General features: G+C 46.9%; 1 protein-coding gene across 1 annotated transcript in view; it reads left to right on the top strand.

Annotated features, from left to right (window-relative positions):
• The window catches only part of LOC119456789 (uncharacterized), a 72,940-nt gene that overhangs the window by 8,724 nt on the left and 52,166 nt on the right, over positions 1-12,050 (top strand). The window contains exons 5-10 of the mRNA XM_037718606.1: positions 1,980-2,153; positions 2,738-2,825; positions 3,298-3,406; positions 4,324-4,388; positions 7,777-7,904; positions 11,815-11,983. Coding sequence (XP_037574534.1) covers positions 1,980-2,153; positions 2,738-2,825; positions 3,298-3,406; positions 4,324-4,388; positions 7,777-7,904; positions 11,815-11,983 — 733 coding nt within the window. The remainder of the gene's footprint in view (positions 1-1,979; positions 2,154-2,737; positions 2,826-3,297; positions 3,407-4,323; positions 4,389-7,776; positions 7,905-11,814; positions 11,984-12,050) is intronic.

Consider the following 12,050-nt stretch of genomic DNA (forward strand, 5'->3'; position numbering starts at 1 on the left):
CCGAATGAACATGCAAGAATATTGTGACGGGGTGTCACAGATAAAAGCGGGTCAAGATTTATAAGCAGAGACTGTTGGCTGAGATGGCCAAGATGGCTGAACACGCGCAGCGTCCCCCGGCGATCGTCGTCTTCTTCCTTGATGCAAGGAGGCGGCCCGTAACAATATGAGCGTGAAAACAGCCATATACTTGCAAGCACTTAGGTGAAAATGCAAAACAAATTTGCATTTGGTGTCTTTTGCACTGGTTCGTATTAATGCGTACGTTTTGTCTGTTTAAACATCATACGAGATGCACTCGCGATATAAGAAGCTTCAGTAATCTAGAGTATTTTATCCACACGTAGAAAGAGGAGAAGGAGGAAGAAACGTTATTCGGCAAAAAGAGAGAGAGAAACACAATCGGGCTTCTTCTTGCTTGTACCAGATTGAACCGACACCTGAGAACCGACTTCGCATGCTAATGTATTTAGAAAAATTTTATTGCAGCAAGAACCACAAAATTGGGGCAGTTTTAAAAAAGGCGTGAGGACTGGGCAAACAGCGAAGCTGGCCCCACCTAGCTTCGTCGAGAAACGCTTCTCGTATGATCCACACCGCTGTCTCTCGCTTTTCGCTGTCGTGCACGGAGCTAAGCGTAGAAAAGTTCGTGTCGAACCACAGTCTATTGCACACTCGGCAACTGTGTCGAAACTCACTGTTCAGAAACTCGCGGGCAAACCGTCCGTCGGCACCTCCCGTGGCTCTCCGCACTTGCCGCTGAAAATTATCCAGGACTCGCAGGCCCGGATCGTTTTGGCGACGCTTCTAGCTGCTCAAACGGGTTTTCTCCCTATCGCGGGCTCGAAACTCTGGATCTTCTGCCATGCGAAGTCGTTTAGTCGCCGCTTTGCCGGCGCAATACTGTGGATCGGCCCGAAGTCGTCTCATCCGCTCTCGAGTAGCGGCGCGCGGTCTTTCGCGCCGCGCATCCTCTTCATCGGGAGTCACGATCTTCTTCGGTCGCCCCATTGTGGCGGTGACGCGTAGCTATATATACCCTGCGGGACCCTGACGTCACGGCGGCGACCAATCCTCACAGCGTGATGACGTCATGGCTAGGCAGAGCTAAGGCGAAGCGAGGCGGCGCGCGCGATGACGTCATGGGTCAGCTCCCGCAGCTGTTGCGACACTCGGCGCAGCTGGTGCGAGGCGTTGCTAGGCGACGCATATGACGCAATCGCTGGGCGAGGTTTTTCGGCGTACACCGAACGGTGAAACACCACCGGCTTTTCGCTTTTAACAGTTTCGCTGTTAAAAAAAAGGTACGAACATTTTGAGTCACCACGCGGACGATAACATGTACAAAGTCCCGAGAACGGTTTGCATAGCATGTTTCCACATAAATGTCTGAGTCCACACGGCCTCACTAACATGTGTTATAGACTTAGACCAACAGAAACACACAGTTACACAAACTAATTGTCACAGTATATCTTGAATGTATGACGATGATTCTATATAATAATATAATAATATAGTTTGACGATGATTCTATTATAATAAACAGCGGGCAACATGATAACCGCAGTATTCTATTCGACGACTGCCGACTACCGCCGGCCCCGCTTGTCTTTCGCCGTCGCCGAGTTGTGCCAATTGGTCTAAGGGCGCAAGTTCGCCCAATAAACTGTTTACTTCCGAGTTCGTGGTTCTTCCGCCTGTCTGCATACATATGGCCTGCGCTCCTCGCTATGTGCCACGTGACATATATTCGACATGCGCAGTCATTATTTCTTATTAAAGGCAAGGATAAAATGCGTACATTGGCGCCGGTGAATACAGCACAGTGTCATTGCGTAAGGCTCACAAACTGGTGGTGGTAGAAAGGGGTTCGTTATGAGAAAAGAAAAGGTTGGCGCTATCATCTGCAGCCCTTGAGGGAGCACGGCTCAGCACCAAGGCTCGCCGACCGCATCGATGGCCTTTTTTGCCTGCAGAAACCGCACTCGGTGGACCAGCGCGCCCTGGACGACGTTGTGCTGGAGGCGGTGGTGGACGCGCTGTCTTACACCGTGGCCGACATCAGTTGCTCGGGGCAGAAGGACTTCCCCAGCTTCAAGCACCGCGCACCTGTCTCCGAGATAATACAGAGCACGCAGCTTAGTCAGGTGGTGAGTGCGACCCTGCTTTCTTTCTTTCCCTTTGACGTCATTGATCCCTGCACGTGCCCTCAGTGGGCAGCAGAGTAGTGGGACAAATGTGCAATCAAAATTTTATTCCGGTCTATTTATTCACCTACTGACAGTTTTCGTTCTTTATTTTGTTTTTTTCGGCCGTTTCGATCGGGCAGTTTTTATGCACTAAATGTAACAAGAATTTACCAGAGCGAACCCTTGTTTAATTTAGAACGGCATGTGATCTTTCTTCAATTATAAACAGTTAGCTAATCACAAAGAGACGCTTTCGAAATCTGTGACATGTATGGCGTGAGGTGGAGGTGGAGCTGGTTGCGAAGGCGACATCCGTTTATGCGCTCCTTCTGGTTTACCAAGCTTCCATTCACGATGTGCATTCGGTATTCCAGGAATGCAGTCTAGCCTATCTAGTTTAACTTGAGTTGACTACTGTCTTCAGTGGTCCCTTCAATGTACTGCACACGGCTAACGATCAGCCTGTTGAGATAAGCTCCAGTCTTATACCTGCGTCAATGCTTTAATTTTCCACGTACTATAACGTTCGATTTCTGTGCTTGCAGGATGCTTCAGCGCCGTCCCACAAGGTCAAGCACGATCACCGACTCCTTGTGAAGGTTATAAAGGCTTCCAACTTAGGCGGAAACAAAGGTACGTGTTATGTTGCTTATATATTATTAATATTACGTTCTAGCGATTATTGGCACTCTTCTCTGGGATCTGATAAAATATTTGCTTCTAGTCGGTTTGCTACACGAATTTGTGTGTTCATGTTTCATGTTACATGATAAGTTCTTGTCGTTATGCCTAAGGCCCGTAGAAGAAGTGAATAAGGAAGAAACAAGAATAGCTGGTAGCAATTTACGCTTAATTATCGCTAATTCAGAGCATCGCACACAAGTGAGCAAGACGTGGCGAAGCACCAAATAAAGAGTGCCAGTTAACATGGCGAAAAACGTATCGCCTTTGTGACGACAGAAAGAATTCTCCGACATCGTAACCCACAGAAGCATGAAAGGTAACACTTAAATAAGTAAATAAAGCGTATAAGAGTTTTTTGGTGCTGCCATAACAGTCCACCGCCAGGAAAGTAACGGGAGGCAAACCTCTTCTCTGTGCACAGGCTGCAAGGAAGTGTACTGCGTGGTGGAGCTTGACGAGCCCCCGCATCGCTGCACGACTACCGTTGCCAAGGAGACGACGAGTCCTTTCTGGGACGAGCATTTCCTCTTGTGAGTTCTCTGCTCTTTAATCTCGGGAGCGCTTGCTCTGCATTTTGCATAGCTGCCTCGGTGCCGCATCGTGGTACGAGTGTGGGCTGGGGCGAACAGGCTGCAACGGTCTCACCGGAAGTGAAGCCGTGCCTGTCTGTTTTCAGTATATCTATACAGGAAATTTACAAGGGCTCGCGAAGGAGAGGGTAGTAAAGGTAAAAGGAACGCTAAAGACGCCATGCTGTAGCAATAGAACCAAGAAAAAAGAGAAGACATAATTCTTAAAAACTATTTTAAAGACATTTAAATTGTTCTCGTAAGACTCTTCCCTAGAACTAGCAAGGTTGAAGTCACTGATTGCGACTCGTAAATAGAAGTCCGCAAACGTGAAATAATAATTGATAGCAATGCGCTTCTTTTTAAACAGCATTACACTTTGGCCTGTTTATACGTTTTATTTCTTGGTTTAGGCCGGAGTATGATTATAGTTAAACATGCTTATAACGAATTCCTGAATATAACGAAGTTTTTTATTCCCCGCCGTTACTCCATAGAAGCACATGTATTTGAGGCCTCTACGTAACGAAGTAGCAGCGGGATACCCCCTCGAAATAACGAATTTTCCCCGCCGACAGATTTCGCCCCAAATTTTGTCATTTTTGCGCGAGCAACAACCGGAAGCACCTTCTCCGCCGTGACGGAATGCGAAGCGGCGGCGTCGCGCTTGGCGTGCTCTGCGCCGGCGGCCAACCGTGGTGGCCAACCGTGGTTGGTCGCCGCTGATTACGTAAGCCTCTGAGTTCAGTGCGTTCCATAATATCGTCCTTGTACTTGCACTCAACGGCGACAAGCTTCGTTAGCAAAGCGACCTTTTGTTGTTCCTCGCGGTAAATGCCGCGGCTTGATGAAGCGAATGTTTGCGCTCTTTCTTTCAGCACCCTCGACCAGAATTCCTCTGAAATACTGTTCGAGATATACGACAAGAGCAGGCCTCAAGGAGGTACGTAACAGGCGCGGACCTTTCACTCTTGCTTTTCCTTTCGTGATGTCGTGCACTTTCCGCGAGTCGAAATCGCGACTTAAAACATTCCATCACAGAAATTTGTCCTGAGGTTCAGTTTTGTGCGTTAATTGGGGATTTGATTGCTCACAACAGGGCATCTGTGTAATGGAACAAGGTATAAGGTAATTAAGTAAGTCTCATGGATTAAAGTAACTCTCTCATTAACATTTATGATTTTTTGTGCTTAATTCTTGGAAAAGTGCCGCAGACAGGTTTCGCAATGAATCCGCTATTCAAACTTTAATCCACAAGCCTGAAGACGTGTTACACAGATAGCCACTGTCCAGAGAGAGAGAGAGAGATTGTTTTACATCCGTGGCGCAAACCGCCGTCTACGTGCCAGAAGTCCGACGGCATATTATGAACGATGAGTACATCCTAGTTATCCAGCATGCTTCAAGGCACAGCTTTGCTGCCGTCGCAGCTTATGATGTCTAATGCGTGTAGGATGGAATACAAGTTTGTTTTGGAGAACTTTTCAGATGAACGCCTTGCAAACGTAATACCTTTCCGTTTTTTTTTTTTCTTGAACGCTCTTATGTAAAACCAGCAATGCTGTGCGTACTCCCAAAAGTCTCAGCTTGTAAACATCCCTCAGTCATTGCACCTATGCCTTGTTTTGTCAGTGTCTCGCAGCGTTTTACAACGAAGCTGTCTATGGCTAGGCCATGGCGTCCGCGCGGAAGAACTATCATCATCAGCAATGGCTCGAGCGTCGTCGGCTTCTTCCACAGCTGACTCGCTGGCGTTCCTCGGCGCAACCGCGCGAACGCGCTCGTGCCACTACTCCCGCGTCCGTCGTCGTCTTCTCCTACAGTTGGCTCCGTTGCCGCTCATTATTCCAGCTTAGAATTTTACTTCTGTCGTCGCAATGGGGAGGCTGCGTTTACCTAGAAGGCACAGCGCCTAGCAACCGAGGTTGAACGCGATTGGCTGAAACGCCAGCCGACCCCGCGACGCCCCCCTTAGCAACCGCTGTTAAAGTGCAGCTAGTGCCTAGAATATACTTACGTATATTCTAGGAACTGTAGTTAAAGCCCCTTAACCGCTGTGAGTTCGCCGCACCGTCTAAAGCCTGTTTCACATTTTGCGAACACATCTCGCGATTTACTGTTTAACTTGTTTATTTAAATTTATTTATTTAATTCATTTTATTAGAGCAAATAATACGCGTGCCTTGTTATTTAAAAACACGTCGACGTTTAAATTTGTTTTGCAGTGCGCAATCGGGGTTTCTGAAATCCAGTGCAAGGAGACATGGCGGAGTAGTAAACAGTTATTCGCAGCTGGTCGTTCAACGCGTTGTGCTGTCTCGTGTGCCTTTAATGTTTATGTCGCTCTGCCTGCGCTACAACAAATTGCAAGATGACCTATCAACAAGCCCGTATAGCTACCGAAGTCTCGGCATGGTTAATATGTGCGGACTGCGGAAACCATGTATTGGAAAACATGCGCGGCCACGTGCTTAATGGAAACGCCTGTGAATGCAACGTTTAAAGTGTGCGGAAAATCATACGAACTCGTTTTCTTTGGTCTCTATTACCTGCGGCTGAGATGGAAGCCGAGCAGCAACATTTATTGATGTGCGCTTGTGTCTCCGTACTCTCGTAGTGGATCGACATTCTTCAAGCAATCAGTCTTTTCACGTCATTGTTGCCATCACCGCTGTACTTTAATATTATTTTCTCGGGTCACAAAGGTGTCAGCAAAAATCAACATCAGTGTTTTCTTGCATATGCAAAATATGGCAAAAGTATTTTCTTCTTTTCCACATTTCTTAATTTATATTTATTTCTTCTTGCCAGACCGCCTAGAGGATGGGTGGGAGAAGTTACGGAATGAACGAATCTCATAACTGCACCGCATCGGAGACAGGAAAAGAGTCAGCAAGGGAGGGGCTGTGGGATCGTTAGGTCGGTGGTCGGGTTCTGTGCTAATATAAAATAAATGTCACTATGCTGAAATGCCAACCTGCAGCACTAGTGCTGCAATTTTTTTAGACGACTTGGTCTTGGTGAGCAAAGACGGCAGCTGTGAAGATCATCATCATCAGCATATATATTATGTCCACTGCAGGACGAAGGCCTCTCCCTGTGATCTCCAATTACCCCCGTCTTGCGCCAGCTGATTCCAATTTCCACCTGCAAATTTCTTAATTTCATCACCCCACCTAGTTTTCTGCCGTCCTCGACTGCGCTTCCCTTCTTTTGGTACCCATTCTGTAGCTCTAATAGTCCATCGATTATCTACCCTACGCAATACATGACCTGCCCAGCTCCATTTTTTTCTCTTAAAGTAATTTAGAATGTCTGTTATCTCTGTTCGCTCCCTGATCCACACCGCTCTCTTCCTCTCTCTCTCTCTCTCTCTATATATATATATATATATATATATATATATATATCATCATCAGCCTATATTTTATGTCCACTGCAGGACGAAGGCTTCTCCCTGCGATCTCCAATTACCCCTGTCTTGCGCTAGAGTATTCCAACTTGCGCCTGCAAATTTCCTAACTTCATTATCCCATCTGGTTTTCTGCCGACATCGACTGCGCTTCCCTTCTATCGGTATCCATTCTGTAACCCTAATGGTCCATCGGTTATCCATCCTACACATTACATGGCCTGCCCAGCTCCATTTCTTCCGCTTAATGTCAACTAGAATATCGGCTATCCCCGTTTGTTCTCTGATCCACAGCCTATATATATATATATATATATATATATATATATATATATATATATATATATAGCAAAATTCAATTTTTGCCCTTGTTACTTCTGCCTGCTCGTCACTGCATGCCAAAGAGAGCCATCATATATAGGCTACGCAGTGGGTCTTTTGGCGTCAAGTTGTCACTAAATGTGCCTGAAAGCATCCGGAGAAGATGATGTCGGGAACTAGTTGGCAGAAAGAACTTCAAAAGAGCATATCTTTTAGCTAAGGATATTTACACATCGCAGTATGGGACAAGCTCTGACATGACATCTAACATCTCAGTTACCACAAAATTACTTCTTTATTATTTGCTTCTATGTACTTTGAAGCGTGACGAAAAATAATTGAAGCAAGCAATACGGCTCTTGCGAGTATACTTAAAGTAACTACCTGGCTGTTCCCTAGGAAAGCGAAGATGGGTATCTTTATAAAGATTTTTTAACCATGGTTAGGCAAACAGCTAGCTGCTATGTTGCTATGCGTACAAATGGGCTTTGCAGCTTTCATTTTTTCTGGCGCTTCGAAGGCTTTTTTTTTTAATTTTATTTATTTATTTATTTTGTGTGTGTGACTAACGCACATATTGCTGCATGCTTCCTTCCAGACAACTTCCTTGGTCTTGGAATTGTTAGCATTTCGGAACTTAGAAGAGTGCCCAGTCAACGCCAGATCATCACGTTGCAGTCGAGACCCTTGGAGTATGACAACGTGTCCGGCTCCCTGACAGTAGAGGTAAGGCATGTGTTCAATTTACATATTCGATGATGCTATGATGAAGGAGGCCCCAGGATTGCCTGCAGTAATTCTTCTGGCTCCAGAGCGAGTTTCCGGTGGCATACGTACGCTGCACTGAGGCGAATGCATAAATAGATGGAAAATTAAGCGGTGGAGATGCAATAAAGACATGTGCGAGCACACACACCCTACATCGAAAAGCATGAATCTGCCGCTTGATCCCGTGGCGCCTTTGTTAATGTTAGCAGCGCGGCGCCATGTTTAAAGCGCTGCACCATGTTTAAAGTCATCCAAGCAGATTTATTTCGAGATTACTGGCCGACACTTCAAGTCTGAATTCTCAGCACATCGCTGGACATTCTACCTTAATTAGAAAGACCCTAGGCAGTGGCGTAGCCAAAATGTTTTTTTTTTTTCGGTGGGAACGTGCCCGTCGTGTAACCCCTTACCCCCCCCCTCCCAAGAAAAAAAAATTTCGCTGTTTCGCCCGAAAGGCATCGATGCATCGATTGCGATAGCAAATTAGTAGGCAACTATACATATAGTAGCTTTAATATATATATATATATATATATATATATATATATATAGTAGTTTTATCGTATAAACTTGTAAACATTCGCTTACTAAATTGACAAGCACGATGTAACGCGTGCACAGGTAAACACGAACGCATCTCGCTCGATGACCACGGAAGCTCGCTGTCAAAACGCTGAATTGAAGAGGCGCGGCAGGAGCAGCGAGCGAATTGACCCTCGTGCTGTCTCTCACTTCAATGCGAACGTCGAAAGCACAGCGCATACGAAGCTACCGGCACTAGTTGCACTTTGTTCACATCGCAAATCTCTTTGAAGATGAGGCCCGCGCGGGCACGTACTTTTTCCCCGACTCAGATCGCTTTCAAGGTACGCAACCGAAGTAAACGCCCCCCCCCCCCCCCCCTCCCCCTCTTGTGTTTCGCGCGCGACAGAAAAAGCTTCATGTGCGTCGGCGGCCGCCTTTCTCCGTCGCGCGCGGGGAAGAGGAGGGGGGGGGGGGGATATAAAGAAAGAGAGAGAAGGTTGAGGTGGTCACCGAGCCCTTTGCTGTCAGCGATAGCCAGGCGGGGTGTCCATGCATGTCCTCCAGGAACGTGAGAAGGTGCCTGAATGATGGGGATTCGTGGCGCAGGCCAGGGAACAGAAGCTGCGATGCCGAGACCGCAGGGAGTCCCAGGTGTCGAAATGATGCATAGAGAGAAGCCCTTGCTTTGGAGAAATCGGGGCAGAAACAAAAAAAGATGGTCGATTGTTTTGGCCTTGCCGCACGCTGAGTTATTCAGGGATGGGGCCAGGTCTTTGCTGTACCTCCAGGATGCCGTCCAGGAGCAGCTGATCCGGAGGTGCAGCAGGAGAGACGGCTCCTGCCTTGTGAGGCCGCAATAGGGAAATGGACGTGGGAGTTGACCGCTGGTGATGCACCGATCTGGGTGGAGCTATGTAAGGTGCTGCTTCAACATGTGCCTTGCATAGTCGAAGGCTGGAAAACTGGATGAGCCGATTAGGGGCTGGTTGAGCACTGCGTCACGCAAAGGCGATAGTATCGTCCGAAAATATGTCCCCAGATGGCATGCTATATGGTCTGGATCGTTCGATGTAACACTTGGCACTACTTGTCTGCTTTTTCTTAAGCCGCCTACATCTAGGCCTCTCGCCATAACTGTCCAAAACATGGCAGCCATGACCAGGGCAGACTTATGTAATGAATTACATGTAATTAATTACTTATGATCTATTACATTGGTAATTTCGTAATGTAACGAGGGCAGTTTTTATTTTGTGACGCTCACTGTAACTCAATTACTTTTTTCAGTAACTAATTACGTGTAATGATCGAGTTACTTTACTGACTAGACAAGCTCCCGATACAGGTGACTCAGCCTTAGGACTCTGAATTTGGTGTGAACTACAGTACAGTAGAACCCCGCTGTTACGTTCCCGGGTGCTGCGTTTTCCCGGCTGTTACGTCGTTTTCGGCCGGTCCCGGCACAGCTCCCGTAGAACCCAATTCATTGGAAACCCCGCTGTTATGTCGCAACTGTGGGACCGTTCCCGCATCATACGTTGCGAACTGCCACCCCGCGCCGGCCCGAGCGGCCATTTTGACTTTTCATGTCGCTTGGCTTGGTTGCTTGACGATGACATTGGCCGCCCAAAGTGCCGGGGGCGACACTTACGACGTATTTTCGGTTTCCGCCAACAAAAGTATGGCCCTTGAGATCCGTATTTGCTATCTAAAGATAGTGTCTATGACGCGTTGCGGCCTTAAAATTGCTTTTGGCTCATAGATGTTCCGTATAAAGTCCAAGGGCTATAACGCCGTCTCCGCCCGCCATATGCTGTATATGCGAGTGAAAGCGCGCGAGGGGAGCCGACGACCCTGTCTAAAGCTCGCGCGCGAATTAGAAAGAAAAGCAGGGAGGAAGCACGCCTTCTTCCGTTGCGCTCCAGGCACCGGCGAGGGAGCGAGGGGGGAGGGATAGCGGGCAGCGTTGCGCTAACTGCGTACTGCGCGGCGGCGCACGTTCGCGCGGGCCGTATCTGCGTTGGGGGCAGAGTACGCAGTGTAGGTGCGTCGGCGGCTCGTAGCTTTGTGCGTGCTGTGTGTTCTCGGCGCTCAGTTTGCGTTGAAGCGATAGACAGCGCGTGTCCGCGTTCATCGAGTGTGATGTGTTCATGTTTGCCTGTGGGCGCTGACACCATGCTTGTTAATATAGTTAATAAGCGAATGTTAACAAGTTTATACGGACGATAAAACTACTATTCTTACTTTGTATAGCTGTCTACTATAATTTGCTATCGCAATCGATACTTCGGCTGTCGGGCGAAACTACGACTTTTTTTCACACTTAAGAATTAAAATAATATTGTGTGCAGTTCAACACTACTCCCATTTCTAAATTTTTCCTGTTTCCCGGCTCTTGCGTTTCGCGGCTCTTATAGGGTTTTTTTTTTTTTTTTTTTTTTTTTTTTTTAACGGTCCCGTGAAAAACGAATCAGCGGCGTTCTACTGTAGAATACCCGAGATTGTGCCACGCAGCAGCCTCGCAGGTGTGCAGTTCAGATAGGCAAATATGGGAGCGCAATGTTTGTTTCCTCATGTTAATGCTCCACCAGATATTTGCCGACGAATTGAACCAGTGCTGGTATATGTCTCGATAGCGACATCCAGTTGGGATGTTAAAGCCAGGAAATCGCCTGTGGAGAATTTGTACAGTTTTTCATTGGCCTAACTGCAACAATGAAGCAATTCACAGAGGACACAGATGCTGTGTAACAACAATCTTGTGTGTTAAAACACCACATTACCCCCAAGTGCGTACATCGAGCGAGTTTTCATTGTTGCTGCTGATGTATTCACGAGAAAAATGAGGGAAGATGACCAACAAAAGTTTTGAAACCCTGTTGTCAGTAAAGATAAGTAATGTAGGAAGGGCTGCAGAGAACATGCCAGGCCAGCTTGTTCCGATTACGGTATCTGTGAGATCTTAAAAAAGTTCAAATGAAAATAATGTAAAAGTAATCGATTACTTTTGAGTAATTCCTCAATTATTTTCGTCGGGCAGTGATTGGTAACTGTAATCAATTACATTTTTAATGGAGTAATTCTAATTGTAATCAGTTTTTTTTTTCTGTAATGTGTACAAATCTGATTCAGGGTAGCCTCCAGAGGAGGGGCTCCAGACTTTGGCTTCCGAGAATGGTTTGTCATCTGAGCAGCTGAGACCATAGTATGTACCAGTGCAGTGAATATGGCCCTGAATTGTATATGTACCTTAGATGCACCATTGCTGTGTATATGGTTATGAATTGTATGTAAAGATTTGCACCAACATATTTGACTGTGTGGTATTTCTGTTACATCACAGTTCCTCTACATGGAGGGCTCCCAGATTCCAGTTGTGGCAGACTCCCAGACGACAACTGAGTTTGCGCCGCACTCGCCGCAAAGCCGCATTGTCGAGAAGAACAGTCGAATAACCTCCGACGGAAGGGTCATCACCACAACCACCATCAAACGATCGCCAACGACAGAAAGTGAGATCATGGTGCTCTTGTGTTTCTGCTCCGCATTTGGCAACTTCAAAGCTCACTGGAATGCCTC

Source organism: Dermacentor silvarum, chromosome 6 (genome assembly GCF_013339745.2).
Source record: "Dermacentor silvarum isolate Dsil-2018 chromosome 6, BIME_Dsil_1.4, whole genome shotgun sequence".
NCBI classification, from domain to species: Eukaryota; Metazoa; Arthropoda; class Arachnida; order Ixodida; family Ixodidae; genus Dermacentor; species Dermacentor silvarum.